We start from the raw sequence: 25644 nt of genomic DNA, 5'->3' as shown, positions 1-25644 counted from the left end.
GAGAACCTGCTGTATAAAAAAAATAAAATTCAAAAAAAAAAGAATTGAGGTATAATTGACATAGAACACGATTAGTTTCAGGTATACAATGAAATGATTCAATATTTGTACATATTGTGAAATGAGCACCACAATAAGTCTACCTAACACCCATCACCACGCATAGTTACATAATTTTTTTTTCTTGTGATGAGCACTTTTAAGCTCTACTCTCTCAGCAACTTTCAAATATGCAGTACGGTATTATTAATTGTAGTCACCATGCTGTACCTTACAACCTCATAACTTAAATCATTGTTTTCTGTTCTATCATTCTTCCTGGAAACTTTAAAAAAGTAATAACATTAGTTTTATTAATTTATCCTAAACTGCATAGCATATAGATTCCCTACTCTTATGTTTTGAAAAATATTACAGTGCCATAAAAATTTACAGGAACTTGAGTCATATCTGCCAACTGCCATAGCTTTTTGCCATGTAATTGCAGGTACTTCTATCAATATTATAATAAATGTTCCTCTCTTGATTTAAGTTTAACTGATTATGTTAGACTTGCTCCTTGCACTTTGTGGCCATTTCCGTGTTTGAAACGGTTTGTATGGTCAAGATGAAATAAATACATGTCAGAGCATGTTCAAGACATACATTTTCACTAATTAAATTTTTATTGTCTTTTCAGTAGGATCTGGGGAAGAAAACTAGGCAAATACATGTGTTCAGTCTGTCATCCTGACTTGAAAAATTCTGTTTTATACTGCTGTTTTTCTATATATTTGGTTACTTTTTGCCCTATCCATCCCTATGTGTCTCTACTTGTGAAGCGCTGGGAGATTATGTTGGTTTTATTATCGTTTGTTACAGTGATCAAAGATTCTTGAGACAGTACACTCATAATATGTCAGTTCTGGCATAAATTTTTTAAAAAGACATACATTGAAAAACACCACAACATTTTAACCTTTTTTACACATAAAACCAATGGCATGAACATTCACATTGGAATGAGTGGGAAAACTGAATCTAAAATGCTGAGTTATGGGACTTCCCTCTCCGTCCCCTGGTTAAGACTCCATACTTCCACTGCAGGGGGCAGGGGGTTGATCCTTGGTCCAGGAACTAAGATAAAATAGTGCATGACACGCAGCGTGGCCAGAAAAAAAAGCTGAGTCATGAATGCCGTCCACAGTTTCACGAAGGGCTGACTAAGCTCAGGCTAGATCCACCACAGACCCCACTGCTTTGGGCCCAGGAAATCTGCAAATACCATCCTCGATTCTTCCACTGGAGCAGAGAACTGTGAGAGTCAGGAATGGACACCCCAAGGACCCACTGCATGGGCAGTGTTCCAGGCTCACTTCAAACTCTCACCAGTTCAGTGTCTGGGGACCGGCTGACGACTGAATCTTTGTCTTCTTGAAATGCATGAAAGGTCACCTTTTATGTTTTCATTGTTATTTCTCTCCTGTGGCCCCCAGGGCAGGTTCAGAAGAGTGAAAACGTTATATTACAAAAAAAAAAAAAAAAAAAAAAGTAGTTGCTTTCACACCTACAATACGTACTGCCAAAAATTTGGGCGTATCTGAGCCTGGGAGGGGACTGAAAAGCAGTACTTGAAGTTAAAACCACGTGCATTTGGGAATTCTGTCCAATCCAAAATCTGCGCACTGAGACAACTCACCAGGATCTTGGCGGGGCTCTGTCTGTGAGGCTCCAGCACAGGCACGTCTCTCTTCCTGACCAGATGAGGGATGGTGGAGTTTCGCAAAAAGGCGCTCAGCTCGGGGGTGTCTTCGGCGGGGGCAGCAGGCTGCAAAGAGCGAGCCAGAAACAGCACATCAGGTACATGAGCGCTCGGTACCTTTTCATTTGCCTTGAGTGCTAGGCAATTTTTTTTTCCTTGACTGTGATTCACCTGAGAATTCAGACCCGTTCTCATTGACCAGCAGCATACACATCAGCAAGACGAAGCACACTGGCGGCAAACAAGCCTTTCCATTCTCCACTTACAGGAATTCCTGAAGCCCGGGGGATGCGCTCCTGGAAAGTTTGTCTTTATAAGCATAAGATTTTAAGCAGAAGTGATTTCCCCGTAAGGGCAGAGAGGGTGGAAGGGACTTTCTAAGCGTGAGCTGTCATTTTCCCATTACTTTGCTCTCATTGTCGATCAGGGAACCGAGGAACATTCTGTGTGGTGAGATGCATCCTGAGGTGGCAGAAAAGTGAGGTGCTGATGGTGGGGAAACAGCCAGATGTGGTCAAGGACTTGGGCGTGTCTGGGCCCCAAACCCTGTAGCTGTTCAGTAGTGCTCCCTCAGGAGAGAACTGTGTTGCAATGAAAATGACTCTTCCCTAGCATACCATGTGAGCAGTGTGCCATGATGGAGCTTGTTTTCAGCCCTGAGTTTGTTTTGCAAGTGTTCCAGAACTTACGATGTTATCTCAGGCTCCGTGCTGGCCCTATCTGATCACCGAATAAATATTTTGAGAATTCCAGTAAATCACACATAGTATCCCATTAAAATTCTTTATTTTAGACCGACTGAATATAAAACCTAATTTTTTGCTCCCCGCTACCTGTCCCTGACAGCACATCTTTTACCCAGTCTTTTTTTTTGTAGTCACAGGAAGAATCCTAGTATGCTAGTCTCCGTGGAATGAAAAAAGATATGCCTACACTGCAGCTGAAATGATAGGGCTCATCATGTCCTAAGAACCTAGAAAAATCTACTGGATAAACAGAAAGATAGAGTCCAGGCTTCTTGGTATGACACAGCCCCCTATATGCTGACCTCCGTCTGCTCCGCCAGCCTCCCCCTTCATCAAGAGGCCCGGGCATCCTGCTTCCCAGCAAGCAGAACCACGCTCCGCTCCTGCCCTGCACCAGGCTGACTCCCTGAGGCCTGTCTGATGTTCCAGATGATGGCTGTGCTCTCCATCAGCACCTGTCAAGCTGTACAGTCACTGTCTGCCAACTGGTCTGAGTTGCCCCATGAGAAAATGTCAGATGAGAAGCATAGAGTCATATATAACATCCAACAAATATCAGAAAACAAAAAAAAAAGAGGAAGGAGACCCAGCTGGGAAAAGTCACAGGGGGAAATCAGATGTAGGAGACAACCCAGGAAAGTGTGATTCTACAGCAGCCTCAGGAAAAGAAAGTTGCAAAAATAGTGACTAATGGGCTAGATTCTTTGCTATTCCTCCCACGGACAGGTTAGGGTCTAATCCCCCCCTTAAGCCTGGGCTGGCTTCAGGGACTTGCTTGACCAAAAGAATGTAGCAGAAAAGAAAAATAAATGAAAAATAAGTGACTAAGAATGTTAAATCCTGCCGAGGAATAAAGAAAGGTTAGAACTAAAAGGATTCACTGAATTTGTCACTTAAGAAATTATGGACATACGATCCAGCAACTCCACTTCTGGATAGTTACCCGAAGAAAACAAAAACACTAACTGGGAAAGCTATCTGCACTCATGTTCAGTGCAACACTGTTTCCAATAGCCAAACCTGGAAGCAACGTAAGTGTCCACCAGCGGATGAATGGACAAAGAAATTGTGCTAAACATATACAACGATATACAATGCAGAATTATTCAGCCATAAAAAAGAAGGAAGTCCTGCCATTTGTGACAACACGGATGGACCTTGAGGGCAATATGTTCAGTGAAATAAGACACAGAAAGACCTTATGATCTTACTTACAAGTGAAATCTAAAAAAACAAAAACAAAAAAATCACGAAACAAACTTATCAGAGAATAGATTGGTGGTTGTGAGAGGTGAGGGTCAGTGGTGGGTGAAATGGGTGAAGGGGATCAAAAAGTACAAATCTCAGTTATAAAGTAAATAAGTCCTGGGGATGTAATGTATAGCATGGTGGCTATAAGTAACAATAGTGTAGTGTATATCTGAAAACTGCTAAGAGAGTACATCTTAAAAGTTCTCATCCCAAGGGAAAAAAAATTGTAAATATATAAAGTGATGGATGTTAACCAGACATCATGATCATTTTGCAATAGATACAGATATCGAATCATTATGTTGTACATCTGAATACAATAAAATGTTATATGTCAATTATATCTCAATTAAAAAAAAAACAAAAAAAGAAGTTATGGATGCCCTTTCCTGAGCAGGGGATTGGTATAGGTGGAAACTGAACCACAGAAGCTAAAGAATGAATGGGTTTAGAGAAATGGATAATTATTTGAAGAAGTATGAAATTAAATCTCAATCTTATTCTCATATTAACTAATTCCTAACGGCTAAGAGATCAGGTGCAGCTTCATCCTCCAAATAAGAAAGCACCAAAACAAAGCAAAATAAAACATGAATACTCTTAGCAGCTATTTATAAGGGAGACAAAAGATAGTAACATAAAGCTTTAAGGGCACAAAGAGGATGCTGGTTTAAAAGTTACGACATTTATACAGAAGACTACTGGACAGTTTTTTAAAAATGATGTAGAGCTATGTAGTAATTTAGAAAGATATAAGATCTTAGTAAGAGGAAAAGGCAGGTTACAAAATTGCACACATAATACGATTTTTTAAAATGGCTTTTTATTTACATTGTGCGTCAGAAATAGGACTATTTAGAATAGCCATCTAATTGTTAGGCAGTGGTGGAGTTTTAATGATATTAAGGAAGTTTTGCTAATTACTTTTTAGGTATGATAATGGAATTATGGGTTTCTAAAGAGTGTCCTTAATTATTGGCAATATACAATGAAATGTTTATGGGTGAAGTGAAAAATTAATGCATAAATAAATAGAAAATATAACAGTGGGTGGTGACATTACTAGAAATTAAATATTTTCTTCTTTATCTTTTTACATCTTGCCTGATATATTCCTATGATGGACGTTTAGTACCTCTTAAGATGAAAACCAAAAAAATTACAATAAGAGTAAAAGAGAAATAAGGAAGTAGGGGTAGCAAGCTTGGCTAACAATGGAAGGGAAAAGAAATCCGTTCTTGTAAGAGGATACAGAGGCAAGTTATTTGCTTATTGTTTGTTTTGAAGATGGAGGAAATAAGTAACTTTATAGGCTCCAAGGAAGGAGCTAATAGAGAGGAGGTTGCAGATACAGAAAACGGGGAATAGTCGATGCAGCAAAGTTAAATTTGGAAATGGGAGAACTTTCCTCTGAAAGTGCTGGAGAGGAGCTAAGGATGAGGGAGAGATGATTGGAAGGTGTATGTGTGGGCGGGAGGCGGGAGGTGAGGAGGGATTTGGGATGGGAAATGGGTCATTTGAAGACTGTCTCGCTTTAAGGTCACCTGCTAATAGTAGTGATGTTCAAGAGACTGGATAGGAGGTACGGGGAGAGGAGTGAAGGTCTGGAGAAGCCGGTGGAGGAGAGCCGGAGGGAGAGACCATCAGATGGCAGAGGGGAGTCTGCAGATGCACGAGCCGACCTCGGTCTGCAGCAAGCCCGCAGGCTAAGTGGTAGAGAAGCCAAAATCTGGGAGGGTGCAGGGACTCGGAAAGGATAGAGGACAAGGGGGGCGAAGTAAGGGAGCTTGTACAAGAATGTTTTAACCAGCTCATCGTGGATTCCAGGCTTGGCAGGAAAGAAAGCATGGCCAAAGGCAGCCTTGGGAGTCGGGTGGGTGAACTGACTCAGAGAAAGTTTTCATATCAAGGAAGAAAAGGGCTAATGGAGAAAGGAAGTGAGGAAAAATAGAAAAGCAGGAGATTGATTTAGAGTCTTGGATGCTGAACTGAATATTTCAGAGGTCAGGTAGCTAGAGGTGATGTTCAGAGCACTGGGGCGATGAGGTGCCTGGGAGTGGGGTGAGGGTCAGCCCCATGGCCTTTGCAGTATTCCAGGACAATGGCAGGTGAGCCATGAGTTAGCTCAGGGATACTCAGTGGTGGAGAATCTGATAGAGAAATCTTTACAGCGTAAGATTAAAACTTGAGCTTAGACAGAAAATTCAGAATTGTGGAAATCTTTAAGATTCCCTTATATGTTTTCCATCATACACTCGTGTGTGTGTGTGTGTGTGTGGTGTGTGTAATTTTTGCTTTGATATTTGTTATGTCCAATTTCTTCTTTTTTTAATAGGTCACTGGGAGACATGTTAACATTGTAAGTAACCAAACTATAGAGCAGAGATGCTGGAAAGAACTAGGGCATATTTTTTATTCCCAAGGTGTAGCCTAGTAGTAGTAGTAGTAGCAGCAGCAGCAGCGGTAGTAGTAGTAGTAGCTGTAGTAAAATAATAACCCAAAGAGAAGAAAACTCTTCAACTTCCTGTGTGTTCATATCAGATGCAGCTTGTGCACAGATAAAGTTATGACACAACCTATTGTGGTGGTCCCTGGTGTACCGTTTCTCACAAATATTTCTAAGTGGTCTCTCAGTAAAACAAAGGACTTTCTCTGAGCTAGAGAATGAACGTATGACACAGCAGGGGCTGGTTGATAAAATGTGTTTCTTTCTTTTAGTGACATTGTTTTACAGACAGAGGAATGCCACGCTTAAACACCATCATCAGAAAGTCTTCCAATGGCTCGCAACACAGTTTTCTCAAATGGCATTCCAGAAATTATTTCCAAGGACAAAACAAAATACAACCCAAAAAACAAGGTAGAAGTTATCCAAGAAATGTAAACAGTTAGTTAAAGGCTATTTTCCAGATGAATTTTCAGAGCCTGTTTCACAATGGATCATGAACCCATAAGTCAAGTTTTTCCTTAATCTGAAACCCTTAGGGGTGAGGGAGGCTGGCCCCTTAGCGCCCATGTTAGGCGGACTTTCAGTTCAGGGTAATGTTTGCTAAGTGCTATGCAAGCTGGTGGTAAACACTCATGTATCTTCTTTAGAACAAACATGAAAATTGCTTCTTTCTGCAATAAGGAAACAATTGTTAGCAATATGGCTCTCTCCCCAGTGCTGGTCTGAATCTGACCCCAACAGGAGTTTTCTATTTTCATAAATCTTCACAAACTCTTACCCTAGGATAGGTTTAAATTTACAGATTAAAGGGATACTGTGTGGCTGGAATGTGCAATGCAGTTGGAAATGCAGCTTTGGAAGAAGAGTTGGGTGACATTCGATTAAGGGCTCTGCGGATCCAAACAAACGCAACACACACTGTTTTTTCAACTTGTTTGTCATTTGCCTTTGGATTTCAGATATTCCTAGTCCACAAGGGGCGGCGCCCTTCTCTCCTGTGACTCTTTGCCTGTAATTAAATCGAAACAGAGACAAGTCCAAGGGGTCGGTCCACCATGTCATTTTCTTTAAGACATAAATGTTCAGGATTTGTTGGGAGAGAAAAAAACCACAGCTGTTTTTTAACCGCCTGAACAGTTCACGCAAAGCATAACTGAAAGAATCAGTTCACTCCTTTGGTGATTTTGAAGCTTAGTTGTTGGACATGTGTTTTTACCTTCTGAAATATACATGAGAACTTGAAGACCATCTTAAAGAGAAGATAAGGCAAAGAGAAATAGACCTCAGAAAGTATATTGTCTTTGGTGGCTGAAAATTGGTGATGTGATGAGTAACACTACTACAGGTAGTGTTATAAGTAACAGGTGAATGAAATTCCTCTATCAGAGAGAGCAGGAGAGAAAGGAGAGAGAGAGGAGAGAGGAGAGAGGGAGGGGAGAGAGAGGGGGGAGGGAAGGGTGGGGGAGAGAGAGGGGGGAGGGAAGGGTGGGGGAGAGAGAGAGGGGGGAGGGAAGGGCAGGGGAGAGAGGGAGGGGAGAGGGAGGGGGAGAGAGGGGGAGGGAAGGGCGGGGGAGAGAGGGAGGGGAGAGAGGGAGGGAAGGGAGGGGGAGAGAGGGGGAGGGAAGGGGGGAGAGAAGGAGGGGAGAGAGGGAGGGGAGAGAGGGGGAGGGAAGGGGGGAGAGAAGGAGGGGAGAGAGGGAGGGGGAGGGAAGAGTGAGGGAAAGAGAGGGAAAGAGAGACAGAGAGAGAGAGAGAGTTGGGCTGGAAGCTGCTGACCTACGTACGAAGTACCAAGTGTCCTGCACTCTGAATTAACGAGAAGCAGTAGCAGATGGAGGCAGTTAAGAAGGAAGAAAATTCTCTTAAGGATAAGACAAAACTATGCAAGTTTGCCAAGCCACTGTCTGATTTAAAAAAGCAATTTGCAGGGCTGTAATCCCTGATGAACAGTTTCTGTGTTTCTGCTTTCCATGTCTGCACTCTCTGGTTGTAATTTGGACTTCCTGTGGGAGCGGTCTTGTTCAAGAGATCAGTTCTCAGTGGTAACTTCCTGCTTTCCATGGCTCCAAAGACAGTTCTTCCTACCTTGGCTTTCTCTCTTACTATCAGTTGTCCTAGTCCAGTCCCCGTGAGATCATTTTTACCTCAGGATTCTCCCTTCTTGAATTCAGCCCCAGAACATTCTACTGTGATCTTAACGCAGGTTGAATTTGACCACCTTGTTTGTTTTGCTCTCTGGGCACAGTCTTACAATCCGTAGCTCTGTGTCCCAGCATCTCGTACTTGGCTGTTCCTGACAAAATCTTGCCAATTAAAAAAATTCTTTACTCTCTATGCAAATTTGGTTCCTTAATCGTGTTTACTTTTTCAACTTCATCTTTTTGAGAGATTGTAGCCTGTTTGAAGGACTCTCCCAACCCTAGGATAGAGTCCACCAAAATAAGAAAATTGGTAGTTTGAAATCATTATTTTACTGGCTTTAGAATAGTTGAGAAATACTTTACCCAATTCTAAAATTTTATTCCAAGAAGGATCTGGAACGAATTAGACTTAATGGATTGGTTGGAGTGCTGCAGACAGTTGAAGGTTTCAGAATATTTCAGATGGTAGGATGTGGGGAAATGGCCGCCTCCAAACCCTCTGTCCCTGCCCTAGACCATGGAGTCTGGAAGTAGAAACATCACGGCCACCTGCTTCTGTCCCCAGGCTTGTAGAAGACAGAGAAATGAAGTGGAACTATCATGGGAGGAACAGAAAACCAGAGACCACAGCCTTTTCATTGGAGTTGGGAGTGAAAGCCGGGGTGACAGTGACACTCCCAAGTGCCACCCCTCATGCTTGCTTGAGCTGCACTCCGCAAGGGTCTGTGCACCTCAGTCAAGCTTTTCCTGAAGCCCATCATCTCCCCGGGCTTCTTTCTACCCCCACGCTCAGACGTTTGAACAGTGTCAGAAAGCAGGCTGAGTGGGTCCCCGCGCAGGCTAACATGAGGCAAGCACTTACAGATAAAAACCTCACGCCCTTCTGAATATGTCCTCCCTGCCCGCAACCCTAAGTTAGTTGTCGATGCTCTGTACTTGGGTAACAAATGAGTGGGATGGGGGTGAGATCGTGTGCCCACTTTCTCCTAAGACAGCCACAGGTCTAAGGAGAACACGGACATGGTGGTGGCTTTGCAGCGCGGTCAGTGTCTCCTCTTCAAACCTTGTGGACATTCGGGTGACTCATGGGATAACCAAACGGTACACTTCCTGTTAGAACTGAACCCGGTCAGGCCGACTTGCACTTGGAGGCTGAAGTGAGGAGAATGCATTTGGAAGGCATACTTCATTTATAGGTGGGTTGTATTTCAGAAGGTTTTCAGCCTTGAATGTTTGGCACTCAGAATACCTTCGTCTTTAGAAATGATGTTTTAAATGGTGATTCAGTTCTCGGGCCAGCCCACAAGAAAATCTACTTTATCCACAGTATGGCTTTGATGCACACAACTAAGTATTTGCAATAAAAAATAAAGCCAGGGCAGTTGCTACATGAGTAATTTTTAAAAATAGGAAAAAAATGGTTGTGTTAAGTACATTACATTAAATGCTGATAGACTTAATTAGAGTGAAGCCTTGTGGAGATTCTGCGGAGGATATCTGGGGAATTTCAAAGGTTTTAGAGTTGGAGGCACTGGTTCCTTAAAGTGGGTGGCCTAGAAAATGTTTCAGAGGAGATCCGATGGTTTCCAATTCATAAGCCAATCTCCTGAGAACTTGTGAGAGTTGGAAAGAGTCAGTGAAGGAGAGAGCTATTTTCTGTGGTAAGTGGATAAAAGTGAAAATATACATGGGAGAAGTGGACTAAAAAATTGTATGTGAACACAAGAGGAAGGGATTTTTTGTGAAAGGAAATCAACTGAATGGCTGAAGAGGAAAACATGGTGGGCAACTCTGGAAATCCTCTGGAAGAAATTTCAGAAAGTTGAGGTGGTGGTTTCTCCTCTGATAGGTCCATGGTTGGGACATTTTGGTGGCTGATCCAGTGGAGACTGGAGCATCCTCAGAAAAGACTGGTAGATGCAGAGGTTTTAGAGACACCACCTATCCCTCTACTCATAAAGAAATTGTAGAACCATATAGTAAGGAATTGTACATTCATTCGTCCACCCATAGGTAAGATTTAATACTGTGGTTTGATTCTGCCTATGTGAATGTATTTCTGTGGTTTGATCCTGCCCATGTGAATATATTTCTGTGGTTTGATCCTGCCTATGTGAATATATGTCTGTGGTTTGATCCTGCCTATACGAATATATTTCTGTGGTTTGACCCTGCCTATGCGAATATATTTCTGTGGTTTGACCCTACCTCTGCGAATATATTTCTGTGGTTTGACCCTGCCTATGCGAATATATTTCTGTGGTTTGATCCTGCCTGTGCGAATATATCTCTGTGGTTTGATTCTGCCTATGCGAATACATTTCTGTCTCCTTTTTCCTTATACCATATCCACCCCCTCTCTGCTCCCCAGTTAAAGAACTAAGTTTCTAAAAAAATTAGATAGTTTAAAATAAAACGATCTATACTCCAATTAAAAAAAAAAACCCTGGCAATTAGCTTTGATGCAAGAATCTGAAATCGATATGAGATTTAAAAGTTTACCTGGCCTATTCTTTTGACAACAACAAGATATAATAAATAATTTGCTAATTTCCAATTCATATTTAAGACAAAGAATAGACTGTTTAGCTTTGCATTATCCAGAAAGAAAGAAATTGCCAAGTAAATTAATAATGACTTCACCAAGAAACTATTTAATATCTTAAGAGGAAAGTAATTTCCAAGTACTCTCAACTGTTTATAGCTACTCATATAAAAATTGATTATCAAGTTTTAAAATCTATTTATTGATAAAAGCTCATTTAGACTCTTTGGGTCATACTTGTTAAATACAGGTAAAAGTACTTTGAGAACCTGAAAGTAGTAACCTTTCAAGTTTTCCATGAATTCAGAATTTCAAGAATTCACAACTTGTTATACTTAGTTATTTTAGCATGCTCTTACTTTCTATTGTAATCAAATCTTATATTCAGTTTCTACAGATGGAATTTTATAAAATAAGCATAACTGAGTTGCATTTTAAAAAGTACTAGCCTCAGAAAGATTTTTAATCAAAGTCTATACTTTAAGAAATAACTGGCTAGCAGGGAATGCAGGTAACGGGGACATACTCCCACCCAGTTTGCACGAATCTGCCAATGTTTAAGGCTAGTTATCTATTGGTACCATTACAGCCAGTGTAAACGTTTGTTAAATTGCAACAAAGAAAAAAATAACTCACCACCAACACACTGCACCAAGTTACATAATATATACAAATATATAGAAATAGTGTCAGATACACACTAAGCATTAAACTCAAAGAGAGTTAGAAACCTTCTGCATAACCATGTGCTCCAAGAATCTCATGACTGAAACAGGGTCTCAGGTAACTGCAGAACAAGAGATGTGAACGTTTTCATTACTTAGATGTTATCTATTAACATTTAAAGATACTATTTTCTAATAAGCTACTGTCCTTGAAGATGTTAAAATTATCTCAGTGAAGAATAATTTTGTGGAATACAAGTGGCCTTATTTATTAGTCCCCCATGAAGAATGAGGCTTGTTGCCCCACAAATCCGTGAATACTGGACCTCCTTTCAATCTTCCTCTCTTTGAATAAAAGGCATGTTGGGTTGAAGAAGAAATCCTTTCATAATGTCAGTGCCCCAGTGCCACTGGTTGAGAACAGAGGCGGACCTGCGTTCCGGATGATTGAATTAGTATTTCCCAAAGCCCGCCCTCTGCTCATCGTGTCCCTGCCAGTACTAGAGAGTGTTAATGAAGTTCTGTTTTGAGGACATCTCATTAACGAGGGATTTTTTTTTTTTCCATTCAAATGTGACATTTTCAAGGGCTTACACTCATTAATTTCTTTCCTTCCCAGAAGGAACCCAAAGCCAGATTTGGGTTTTAATCTGGACAGAATCAGCTCTGTGGATGCTTGAGGTCCTGGGGAGTGCAAGTGTGACTCACAAACCAGCAGATGGTGATCGGGTTGGGGGTCGGCAGAGAGGCGGAATCTCAGACCCCCTCCAGACCCTGTGTCTTACAGAGACCTCCAGGTGATTCGGATGTGCTTAGAGTTTGAGAAGCCCTGACCTAGGCGCCTCTATAAGCTGGGGGTTCTCAGGGCATTAAGATGGCCTTTGGCAAATTATCGCATTTCACTACTTGCTATTGGCAACATCTGGAAAAGCCCATTTTGGCAAAGATCCTTATGCTTTTTGGCAATGTACCAAAAAAGACTTTATAAATAGCATTTTGTACAAATTCTCCAAAACATGACATGGGGGTCTATTTCTGATTTGGGTTTAGTCATGCTGCTAGTCAAACCATATGTAAGAGGTAATATCGAAAGAGGCTAAATGAATGACAGATTACCATGAGCAATAAAACCAGGAGAAACTGAAGTTTTCTAGGAGTGGTATTTTAAGTTAGATCTGGTGTTTTACCTATAACAGTAAAAGCAAAGGTCTGATCAATTATCACTGAAGTAACATAATTACTTTGCTTTTTATTTTTAGTAAGCCACTGTTTGTATTTTCTCCTTACCATGAAAAATAGAGCCAAGCTGCTGGTTAGACAAGGCTTCTTACCTTTATATCCTGTGGGTTGATAGCAGGATTTGTTTGACATCGCAGAGGTCCCAGAGTTTGAATGTGAAAAATGTAGAGGAGAAATTCATCCCGGGCAGAGAAGGGCCAGCCCACCTCCAGAAGGGTATCACTGATGGTGCTTGGTCCAATATTGTGCAGCTACAAGCAAGGAACACATCATGGAATGGTTAGCACAAGGCAGCAAGATGAAATCAAACTCCATAGACTCTGGACCTCTTCTAAAGAAGCATTTATTTTGGCTTTAAGTCAACGCCAAAATATGGACTTTGACCATGAAAACAGGAAGACAGAGTCTCTATAAGCAAGAGGAGTTCTGAAAGCAAAAGATGAGCTGATGCTGAGAGAAGACGATTCAATCTGTGAAGCTCTAAGGGTAGAGTTCCTTTGCAAAGACCAGATTCAGCATGTCTGATAATTGTGCAGTTTACCTTACATTTACATTAATCTAATCACAGTGCTAGGAATGCCATTTTAATTATCTGCTTTCTAAACTTGGTTATTCTTTCTTTACATCGAAATCTGCCCCTTTCCTGACTACTGATTTGTCAATTGCAACCATATGCGATGCACTTTCTCTCACCCTCTGGAAAAATGGCTATCCATCAAATACCAGAGATGGTCAGGGCTCACCACAGTTCACTTTAAGTGTGCATTTCAAAGCTGAGCTCCTTCTGTTTTAATCAACGAATCTCAAGGAAAGAAAGGCCACAGTGCATAAGGAGATGAACATTTCGAACACAAGAATCCTATACTTGCAGGACACAAAACATTAAGTGGATTTAAATTTACTGTGGTTTTCAAAACTTCACTTCAAAGTTAGCTGGGACCTTTTGTCTTTTTTTCCCACAGTTCTGACAACTGTAATGATCCATAAAACAATTTATTATTGGTTTTGCTTATTAGGTGGCTTGTTTAATTCATATTATCAAAGCAACATGGCATCCTGTGATAAAAGTATATTTTGAGACAAGAGATTAGCCTGTAAGAAATGTTCAACGATTACTTTTGGCACTACTGGTTATTACCCTAAAATTTTATGATCCATTTTGCTCGGATTAGAAACAGGGCTGCCCTGAGAACGATTGAGTTTGAATGTTTTCAGACTTTAAAATTTCACCATTCTTAAGGAGAAACTAGTGCACACAAGGTTTAATAAATTATTTGACAATAATTTTTCTTCCAGCTAGGTTCTTAATCTGAATGGCCTTGGGGACTGTGTTATCCTTTTGTTATCAAGAGAGCTTAAGCCAAAGCTTTGATCCAGCTTTGGACAGGGCTTCTGATTCTGGACCACAGGTTGGGCAGATGGCAGGCTTTCATGTTGACACTGCACAGGAGCTGATGCTTCTTCCCCATATATGTAAACAGCTCATCAGTTTTGAAATGGCTTTATTGTTATCCTTAGAGAATGCTATTCATGTCCCTTGTAGCTTGAGATGAAAGTCACAGAATTATTGGGTCAGTGGCATGCATGACACAAGAAAGGGATAGGGAGCATTGACCAAGAAGGAACCTCAAACAGAAAATGGCTTGTAACATCATTTTCACCAGATTTCCATTCCTGGCCCCTTGAAGTTGAACAGGAAAAACTGTTCTCCACTGATAGCATTTACTTTATTTAAAGAAAAAAAAAAGAACCACTATTAAACTAACCCTTTACTATATCTTGGTTTCTAACTCTAAAAAAATTTAAATGTTTCATATAATGTGTTCACAAAGCTCTTCCCTATAAACAATTTAACACTTGAAGTGGGATCAGATCATCAGAGCTTTATCAGGAGCTCGTGGTTTGCTTCTGAAAAATCAGTGGACTATCTTAAATCTCAGAATAAGATACATGTCTGATTGGGGTTAGTCGAATGAACAGTAAAATTATTCTTACCTATCTACCATCCACCCACATTACATATGCATTTTGGGGGGTACAATTGTGAATAATCCATACAGTTTTCTCTGTCTGATAACTTCTGGTTGGTGACCCTTTAGTTTAAGAGGTGGGTGGGTTTTAAAAATAGCTGAAAATGTAAGAAGAAGTGAAAGTCTAGGGAGCTAGTCATTTTTAGAAGTAGGCTGTCCAAACATTAAAAGAGAGGAAATAAACAGCATTTAAAAATGAACAGGAGCAAGATAAAATGTTTCTCTCTGTATAATGGCTCTCGCCACTAAAAAGCAAGCGACGGTAGAGTGGTTACTTAACAGGACACTCCCAGCACCCACTGCAATATGAGAGCAAATGAGGACAAATCTAGGCAGGATATAAACAGCTCCGACCTCAGACTGGTGTCTTTTATTATTACTGAAGAGGATAAGAACAAACCCTGAACGCAATTTCAACAGAGACAACGGCTACCTCATAAATATGTTCCACCAGTGGTCCAACTCCCTCCTCCTTGCGGGGCTTCTCTTCCGGTTCCCAGTTACGAATGGGCAGAACGATCTGCGGAGGGTGGGATACCCTGAAACATGGAATGTGACGTCAGTGGCTGGTGTTGGCACATGTAAAGAACGCTTCACTTGTGTGGAATACATTAACAGCGGCGGCAAAGAGTGACTGTCAATTTATTTGAATAGATATTTTCCGCAAGGAAAAAAGTAGTGAAAGTTTTGTTCAGCAAAATCACTAATAGGTAAGGGTCTGAAACATCTCTTAATTAACTGGTCTCTAGCTCAGAGATTGACTGTTTTATAGCATCTCCTCTCTTGGGCACTAGGGGGCAGAGCAGAGAGCATGCCTGAGCTGAGATGGATAATTTCACATACACATACGTAAATACATACATATATCTATAGATCCTGTGTAAGTGTGTGTGTGCGCGTCCGCGTGGGATCTATAATCCATGCTTTATGCCATATCAAGAAATGGGACATTTTTGTGGATAAAAATCTAGACTTCTGTGTGGTGTGTGAAATGTCCAGTTGTGACGAAATACCATTTCTAGTTAAATACTTCAGAGTGGAAAAGTGGCCACTTGTATATTTCTCCTTCTTAGATTTCTCTGGCTTTCCATGAACGCAGGCATACCTCTCACAAGGCCAGGCCCAGAGCCAAAATAAAGCCTGATCAAGTTCTAGAGTTATTTTATAGATAACTGAAAGCGTGAGACAGAGTGAGAGAATGTGAGAGTTACATGGTAGAATCATGTAAGTAGGATATTAACTTGTTACAAAGGTATTTTTGCCTGCTACTTACACCTAGAAAGGGAGCACATGGCATTATTCCATATTAAAAATTGATTGCAAACTAAATTGTTATTGTTATATAATCTTAAAAAGGATAATTCCCCCCAAACAATGCTTTCTAGCAGTTTTTAGGTAAAAGGTATCTTTAAAAGAATTCTCAGACCTTCAGCTAACTTCAGCAGAAAACATCTCTTGGCAATCCGAAGTCTTAAATGCCCTTTTAAGAGTACCCAGTAATTAGCACAGCCTTTAGCAACTTGAAATGTTATCTTTTGGGTAATGTCTTTCTAAAGCAGAAAGCAAAATGCATTGGGTTAAATTCTGACCCTAGGGCAAATAATTTAATTTCTGTGTGTCTCTATTTCCTCATCTGGAAAATTTTGATAAAACCCTGGGTTGTACACTACAAATGATTGGAAAACATGTCAAATGCTTTTGGTCAAAGTCAATTTGGCTTCATTCTCTCCTTGGGGTGGATGGGAGACCCACAGAATAAACTGACAACCCACAGAAATGTTTCTAAATTGTAAAGCCCTTTGCATTCATCCTTCATGTACCACTAGTAACTAAAAAGCGCAGAGCACGGCCTTCTGGACTGATGCTTTACCGTTTTCTACTTGTAGATCAGTTTGTGATTATGCCACGCTCCCCTTTCTGACTTGATTTGATTAAACCAAGTTTGGATCGGTCATAGGGGACGTGGTGAGGAGAAGAGAAGATGGCAGGGTGATTTCATCAGAGGGATGCCCAGAGAGCTTGGGCTTCCATTCCCAAAGGATCTTGACAACCTCACCACCCAAAGCTTTACTTTGCTCTCAGTTTAGCCAGAGAGTTGGTTCCATGCTCTACATCCATTGTGAGGCTCTACGGAAACTTTATTTATTTTGGTATAGAGAAGAAAAAAAATACAGAATAGAAGCTGAGCCCATTTTCTCTGAAAATGTTTATTCCTATGGTCATCAACCCTGTAGCACTGGTCATAAATTTCCTAGGACCAGAGAGTCATAAATTTAGACCTTGGCAGGTACTGTGGAGACAATGTGCTCAAACTTCCTCATTTTATACATGAAAATAAAACTGATGACCAAAAATGTAGGGGGTTGGTTGCACGTGAAGACGAGGGCTCAGGTTTACGAAGCACTATTCGCTCTATTTCCAATTTACAGAGCTCTCTAGGGGCCATTAGGTCGCAGTGGTTTTAGTAAACACAACTTAAAGAAACTTCCTGGCCCATTTGTGTAGCAAAATCAAATAGAAATCTATAAAGAAATACACAGTCTATCACAGGGCATGGGAAAAATTCAAAAAGTATGGTTCATAAAAACCAGTTATATATCCTCTAAGACCTTTTCAAATCTGGGGAAACCACAGACAAAGAATGGCTCCCTAAAGATTCCCAACTATATAAGTGAAACGTTTATTGTCTTCAAAGTTATTAAGAAAGAAGATAGCAAGTGAGGAAGAAAAAAAGAGAATGTGAACAACTAATTAGCCTAAGAGGTACAGCCAGTGTAGTAACCTAACAACCCGTACCGAATGGTCTTCACATTCTTAGAGCGTTATTCCACGGAGACCCTCGAGTAATAAGGCTGGGGTACTCAGTGGTAACACTGGACATGAGGAGGGGATTTAAGGGGAAGCAAGGAATTCGGTTTTTTACAAGTTAAAGTCTATATGTTATCAGGGAGTTCAAATCTAATGATTTGGTTGTGTGGTGTGAGCCCTATTTTCATAATCCCATTTCCAATCCCTATTAGTCCCAAATAGCAAAGACTATCATTTATTGTATGGAACAATAATGTGTAGGTTGGCTATACCTGCTATAGACAGTATCTATGTAAATCATGGTTATCCATGATTGCAGTCTTTCTTAACACAAACCTACTCAGTCCTGATTATTTTGCCAAGGATACAATTTTATTTTTATTTTGTTAAGAATTTTTTTTATTGAAGTATAGTTGATTTACAATGTTGTGTTAGTTTCTGGTGCACAGCAAAGTGACTCAGTTACACATATATGTGTGTGTATATATATATACTTTTTCATACTCTTTTCCATTACAGTTTATATTGAATATAGTTCTGTGTGCTATACAGTAGGACCTTGTTGTTTATCAAGGACACAATTTTATTACTGTTTGTGAGCTCAATACTATGTGTGCTGCCTCTTATAGCCAAATTTACTTCTCTGCAGGTGTATGCTAAATTAATCCTTTGTACCAACAAATGACGTGTAAATCTGCTTAAAGACAGTGTTGACATTATCTGGCTTTGAAACAAATGGGACAATTTGCAATACTTTTTTCCCCCATTTGAAGAAATAAATCCATTTGAGTTTATTTTTAAAATTATAAAAACAACAGTAAATTTTAGAAAAGAATTATTAGATAAAATATGTTGGAATAAACACTATTGGCCAAGAAGAAAATTAGATTTTCCTGAAGACTGAACATGGAGGATTTTCAACACACTAGCTGTTTTCTCCTTGAAGAATTAAACATTGGAACAAATATTTTTGCTGAGTACTTGGAGGAAAGAGCTTTACTTTGCAAAATGGTTAAAAAAAACCCTTTATCTTAGAGAATAAACTGTGGAAAATTGTTGGATATTAATCTAGCAATGAAAATAACTGCACCTACATGAGAAACCAATTTTAATTACCTGTTTTGATCATTGGTAAAACAAATAGAAAGTTTCCTTCTTTTTTTACTTAGAAACACTGGTGTCATAAGTGATGGCAGAAATATAATTAAAAATATTAATCTTTTAAAATGGAAATGTGAGAATAAATACAGTTAAATTAAGCACTTAGATGACTTGGGCTAAAATTTATTTTGGAATTAAGAAACAGTTTCAGTTTATTTTTGGTAAGCAAAACAAAGATAAGCTAAGCTTAAAGAAAGAGACAAAATTTCATATACACTAGTTGTAAATTTTAAAAAGATATCAAAATAAGATAGTAAAAATAAGATAGTAAATTTTAAAAAGATATCAAAATAAGATAGTAAAAATAAGATAGTAAATTTTAAAAAGATATCAAAATAAGATGGTAAAAAAATAATGCTTGTATTTTCTTCTCTGATTTTTTTATATAGTGTTTTTCTCATCAAGAGGGACAGCAGAATTAAATTAGGAATGCACAAAAGTGAAACATCTAGATTAGTTCCAAATATCTCTAAATCAAACAAGTCACTTCCTATGAGTCAGCTCATGAGTTAAAGAAGAAATTACAAAGCAAACTGGGAAACATTTTGAGCTGAGTTATTATAATGAAAACCCAACATTATGCTGCTAAAATAATATTACAGGGGAATTTATAGCACTAAATGCTTATGTAAGAAAAGAAGAAAGTCTCTAATTCTACATAGAGGAACTAGAATAAGAAGAGAAAATCCAACCCAAAATGAACAGAAGGAAAAAAATAATAATGACAAAAGTAGAAACCAATGGAATAGAAAACAAAAACAAAAGTAAAACAAACAAATAAAAAGGATAAAAAACAAAGAAAAATCAATGAAACAAAAACTGGTTCTTTGAAAAGGTCACTGAACACTAGCCAGATTGACTAAGGAAAATTAAAGGGAATAGAAGTTACAAGTTGCCAATATCAGGAATGATGAGGGGAAACCACTAGAGGTCCTACAGACGTTAAAAGGAAACTGAGAGAAAATTATGCCAAAACATGTAACAACTTAGATGATTCTTGAAAGATGATTCCTTGAAAGACAGACTACCAAACCCCATTCAAGTAGAAATAGATAATATGAATAGCCTTATATCTAAGAATGCAATGGAATTGTTAAAAACCTTCCTACAAAAACAAAAAGCACCCCCCCCAAAAAAAAACCCCAAAATTCCAGGCTCAGATGACTTCACTGGTGAATTGTACCATATATTTAAGTTAGAAATAATACCAATTCTTCACAAACTCTTCCAGAAGATAGAGAAGATGGGTGAATACTTCCATCTAATTTTAAGGAGCTAGCATCCTCCTGACACCAAAATGAGAACAAAATTGTAAGAAAAGAAAACTACAGATCAATGTTTCCCATCATGTATGCAAAAGTCACTAACAAAATTTTAGGAAGTTGAATCCCACAATATATAAAAAGGCTAATCATCATGACTAAGTGTGCTTCTTGCCCAGAATGCAATTTTGGTTTAAAATCCAGAAACAAAAATTAACCGAGTCGCCACTTCAATGGGCAAAAAGGAGAAATCATTTAATCCTCTTCATAGACACAGAAAACACATTTGACAAAACTGAATACACATTCGTGTCAGAAATTGTTAAGAAAACTAGGAAAAAGGGAACATTCTTAATAAAGGCATCTATAAAAACGCTGCAGCTAACATCAGACTTAATGGTAAAAGACTGAATGTTTTCTCCTTAAGATCAAGCTGGGGTCTATCAACGAGGCAAGGCTTTACCTTTTACTTTTACCCCTTCTATTCAATCTCGCACTGGCAGTCGTAGTCTATGCAGTAAGAAAGAAAAAGAAAAAGAAATAAAAGGCAAAACTAGGCAGTAAACAGTTTAACCTTGCCTTCAAAGAGGTCTGGCCTTTGCCCTTAGCTTCTGAGAGGTAACCTCTATGCTCTCAAAATTTTATGCTTGAGAGGAAGGAGTATCTTTGGTTTTTGGGGATGGGAGTGGCTCACACCAGAAAGACCAACAGAGTGATTCAGGATGGGATGTTTGGTCACATCATCTCAGTCATCCTGGAGACTGAGATCAATTAAGTGGTCAATCCATCAATCATACCTATGTTATGGAACGCACCCTCCACCCCCGCCAAACCGCCCCCCCCCCGCCAAAACCCACAACTGAACACTGAGGCTTGAGTGAGCTTCCCTGGTAGCAGCATACTGTTACACATCAATACTAGGAAAGTAATCCATCCTGCCTCTGCTGAAGAGAATAATGGGAGCCCTGTGTCTGGTACTTCCCCAGACTCCAATTTATGCACTTTTGCCCCTGGCTGATTGTAATCTGTATCTTCTCCCTGTGATAAATTGTACCCATGAGTATAATAGCTTTCAGAGTTTGGTGTGTCCTTCTAAGTGAATTATTGAACCTATGGGTGGATGGGAGCCACCCAAATCTGTAGTTTGTGTCAGAAGTGAGAGTGATCTCTTGCAGGGACTGTTCCCCGTAGCTTTGTAGCTGGTTAAACTTTTGAGCATACAGATTAGAAAGAAAGAAGTAAAACTGTCTTTATTCGCAGATAACATGATAATTTTGTAGAAAATCATCACACAAAATGCTACTAAATTGGTAAGGGGGTTTACCAAGATCTCAGAATACAGACTGCATTTCAGGACTTGTTGTATATGTATACACGTAGCTCCATGAAACAATAGGAGGTACAGAAATAGACTCTCACAGATGAACAACTGACATTTCAACAAAGGTGCCAAGTAATTCGATGGGGAAAGAATAGTCCTTTGAACAAATGGCACAGAAACAAGTGGATATTCACGTGCAAAAATGAACCTTGGCCCTTACCTCACACCAGATACAAAAATTACCTTAAAACTAATCATAGACCAAAGTGTAAAACTATGAAACTTGTAGAAGAAAGAAAACATAGGAGAAAATCTTGTGACTCTGCATAAAGCAAAGATTTAGACAGGACACAAAGACCACAAACTATAAAATAGTCAGAAGTTGGATTTCACCAACATTAAAAACGTTTGCTCTTTGAACATCACTGTTAAGAAAATAACAAACCAAACCATAAACTGGGAGAGAATATTTTCAGGACACTTATCTGATAAATGATTTTGTATCCAGAATGTGTAAGGAACTTTTACAACTTGATAATAGGACTGACAGCTCAGTAATAAATGGATAAAAATTTTAAGAGACACTTTACCAAAAAAGAGATACGGATGGTAAATAAGCAGTGAAAAGATGCTCAGTATCACTAGTCATGAGAAAATGCTAATTAAAACCTCAGTGAGATACTTCTCATTGACACACTTACCAAAATGGCTAAAAACAAATAAACAAATCTCAAGCACATGCTGGCAACCACACTGCTCAGCTGGAACTCCCATGCTTTGCTGGTGGGAATGCAAAATGGAAATGGTACAGCCCCTTTGAAAAAGAGCTCAGCAGTTTCTTATAAAGCTAAACATACACTTGCCATACGACTCAGTAACTCCATTTGTGAAAACAAATGCCCCAACAAAGACCTGTGTGTGAATTCCTGTAGCAGACTTATTATTAGTAGCCCCAAACGGGAAATAACCCAATGTTCACCAACTTGTGAATGGATGAATTATGCATGGGACGTCCATAAACTGGAATACCTCTCAGCAATTAAAAACACACACACAAAGAAAACAAAACGCAAAATACTGATACATGTAAGAACATGGATTTTTTTCAAATGCCTTATGCTAAGTGAAAGAAGCCAGATTCTAAAGGTTACATTCTGTATGAGTATATTTATATGATTTTCTGGAAACAGAGCGACAGAAAATAGATCAAGGTTGCCAGAGCGTGGGAGTGAGGGTAGGATTGACTACAAGGCACATGAAGAAACTATTTGGGGTTTTGGAACTGTTTTGTAGTGAATGTTCTCGTGGTGTCATAACTCTTCAAACTGGACACCTAAAAAACAGTCAGTTTTACTTTATATAATTTATACCTCAATAAACTTGACTTACAAACAAACCCCAAACCCTGTGAAAAGACATTTGCAATATGCGTGACTGATAAAGGATTAGTGTCTCAACTCTAGAATATGAAAGGATTCTTATGAACTAATAAGAAAAATTCAAGTCACTTAGTAGAAATAGGTGCAAAAGAACGAGCAGAAATTTCCCCAAATAGGATGAATAAAAAATTAACAAACACATAAAACTGCTTAATCTCATTTAGGAATCAAGGAACCGCCAATTAAACCTTCAGTTGGATATTATTTCCTATCCATCAGATTGGCTCAAAATGAAAGACTAGACCATTTTGAAAGTTAGTTAATAATGTGGAGCAATGGAAACTTTCATCCACTTCTTGTGGGGCTGTAATTTGGTAGAACTATTTTGGAAAACAGTTTGGTATTATTTAGTAAAGTTAAATAGTGTATACTTCCTGATCCTGAAATTCCACCTCTAAGCACATAATACCCTTCTGACATTCTGCCACGTGTGTAGCAGGAGATAGTATAAGAAAGCTTGTAAAAAAGAAAAAATACAACCCCCAGTATTCATCAAAAGTAGAATAGATACATGTTACTTTATAGCTTTACAGTGTTATATTCTTCCACAATTCAAATAAATGAACTATAGGCACAGGCATTAAAGTGAACGAATGTCAAAAACATTCATCTGCATGAAAAGAAACCACAGAAGTACACACAAAATTTGTGTAGACAAGGTTCAAAAGCCTCTCTCTCATAGGCTGTAGGGCATGATCATTTATAAACATGTAGCTGGAGACAAGTTGCCTGTATTTACATTCTAGCTCCCCAGTTCCTAGCTGTGTAACCTTCAACTCCATGCACCACAATTTTCTCACTTGTACAGCGAGGGTACGAGCACTTATTAAGAGATGCTAACATGCTGGTGTAGCACATGAAGAGATCATAAATGTTAGGCATTATTATTATTCCCTAGCCCACTAGGTGGAAACTCAGTGGTGCCAGGATGGCGTACAGGGGGGGCCCCCACCCCGCCGCCATTGAGCACACGGGGCAGCAGTTAAGACAATGCACAATGACAATGGCTCTGAGTGCAGAAATCTACAGCTGGCATCATGGAGGAGTGTGAACCACCAGGACTCAGGACCTACAGAAATGGAAAGGGAACTGGGATTTCTGGAGCCCCAGGGACAATTCAGCCTAAAATACCAGTTGACATTTGTAGCCAAGTCCTTAACTGTTCTGATGAAACAAGAATTAGAATAAAATCCATGAAGTCCACACTTGGTGCAAGATAAGAACTACATGCAGTCCATTTCCAATTTCTTTTTTCCCTCCCGGCACAGATTTCCCAGATGGTATTTATTCCAAGCCTTTTACTTGACCACATTCTTCCTGTCTCTCAATTGATTGCTTATTGGCAACTTCTTCAAAGAATAGGACAGAAGGAAAAAGACACAAAGTGTAGAGCCCATCAAACCTCACATCTAAGACTTAGCCATTTCTTAAACTCAAGATGCGGTATGGTGAGGCTGAATTTTCATTATGTGAAAATAATTTCTGGGGGAAGTGAGACTTTTGGGCAATCACATGGTTGCCTATTTTATCTGGCTTCTTATCACTAGTTTTTTATAGTTTGATTACTGAACTGTCAGTTTGGAGAATAAAGTGATCTCCTGTTTTGATAGCCTTAGCATTATCATACAGGGTTGACTCTGCTTACCAGTGGAAAGCTAATGATGGGTTGAAAAGAATGAAACTTTATAACCAAAGGGAACTGTGATCTCTACTACATTAGGAAAATTCCATATAGTTTTTACTAGTATTTTATCATAACTCCTATACAGAAAGCTATTATTAAAGTATAATTACTATAATACCTTGTTTATTACTTACCCTCTTATTTCTACTTGAGCTACAGCAGTGATGTTGATTTGCAGGCTCACAAAATTGCTGTCTGGGTTGTCCTTGTTGGAACTAAAACACAGTTGACATATGATTTAAATTTATTTTCTCAGACGTGTTACTACCATAGACGATCATAAAAAACCTCCTATATATCAGAGGAGCAACATGCATTACCAATATGATCATCTGGAAAACAAAAGTATATCCATTCTACAAAATTGTAACCATTTGTAAATGGAAATGCTAAGATCCTCTGTGAGCAAAAGAAATGTAATAACTTTCCATGAGGAGACACCTTATCTGAAAACATAACATATTTCTAGAGAAGCCAACATGTCTTTGCTGCAGTGACTAAGCCCAAAAGGCAGTAAGCTGAGTTCTTGTCCAGCTTCTACAAGGGACACATTCCTTAACTTCTCTGTGCATCAAGCTCATTGCCCATCCAATGGGAAAGGACAGCACAGTCAACTCCTGATTTTCCATACTAATAAAAGGAGAACTGGCCTGAATAATCCAAGAGCAGCGCATAATGGAAGAAGTGTTTGTGGTTGGCTCTAGAATGCATCATACCATACATTGTTCTGGCAGCAAACTTACCTTCCTTATGGTTTATTTCTTAAGTAATATTAAAATAAGTGTACTTTACTGCATGCTCACTGGCTGACTAGGATGAGGGGTGAGGAGTGAGGAGTGAATTAGAAGCATGGCCAGTGGAGAGAAGAAGTAAGACCCCAGGAAGAGATTAACACAGTTAGGAGATAACATATAGGTTCATCAGGCACCTCAAGAATCTCAAGATAGAAGGTGCATGTTTAATAATATTTCTTTGAACAGTGGCAAAATTATTTTTAAGTTTGCTGTTTCTTTCTCTCAAATATAATTAGATATAAAATTTCACTTTAAAAATGCATGTATTAAGCAACCAGTGCTGTAAGGAAAATAAAACATCTTGTGACAAGAGGCTGGGCCAGTAGCTGGGCTCTGGATGCAGCTGCCATTTGCACGCATTGTCTTAC

The 25644-nt window shown here is 39.2% G+C and overlaps 1 protein-coding gene across 1 annotated transcript in view; it reads right to left on the bottom strand.

The window, feature by feature from the left end:
* ITGA8 (integrin subunit alpha 8) overlaps positions 1 to 25644 on the bottom strand; it is a 178641-nt gene that overhangs the window by 32268 nt on the left and 120729 nt on the right. Inside the window, exons 22-25 of the mRNA XM_022580578.3 lie at positions 24617 to 24697; positions 15241 to 15346; positions 12870 to 13028; positions 1679 to 1807 (exon numbers count right to left, since the gene is read on the bottom strand). Of these exons, the coding sequence (XP_022436286.1) occupies positions 1679 to 1807; positions 12870 to 13028; positions 15241 to 15346; positions 24617 to 24697 (475 nt within the window). The remainder of the gene's footprint in view (positions 1 to 1678; positions 1808 to 12869; positions 13029 to 15240; positions 15347 to 24616; positions 24698 to 25644) is intronic.

Source organism: Delphinapterus leucas, chromosome 2 (assembly GCF_059928025.1).
Source record: "Delphinapterus leucas isolate spDelLeu-1000000601 "Yukka" chromosome 2, BTC_Dleu_Yukka2, whole genome shotgun sequence".
In the NCBI taxonomy this organism is placed as follows: Eukaryota; Metazoa; Chordata; class Mammalia; order Artiodactyla; family Monodontidae; genus Delphinapterus; species Delphinapterus leucas.
This window is presented reverse-complemented; position numbering and strand designations above follow the sequence as displayed.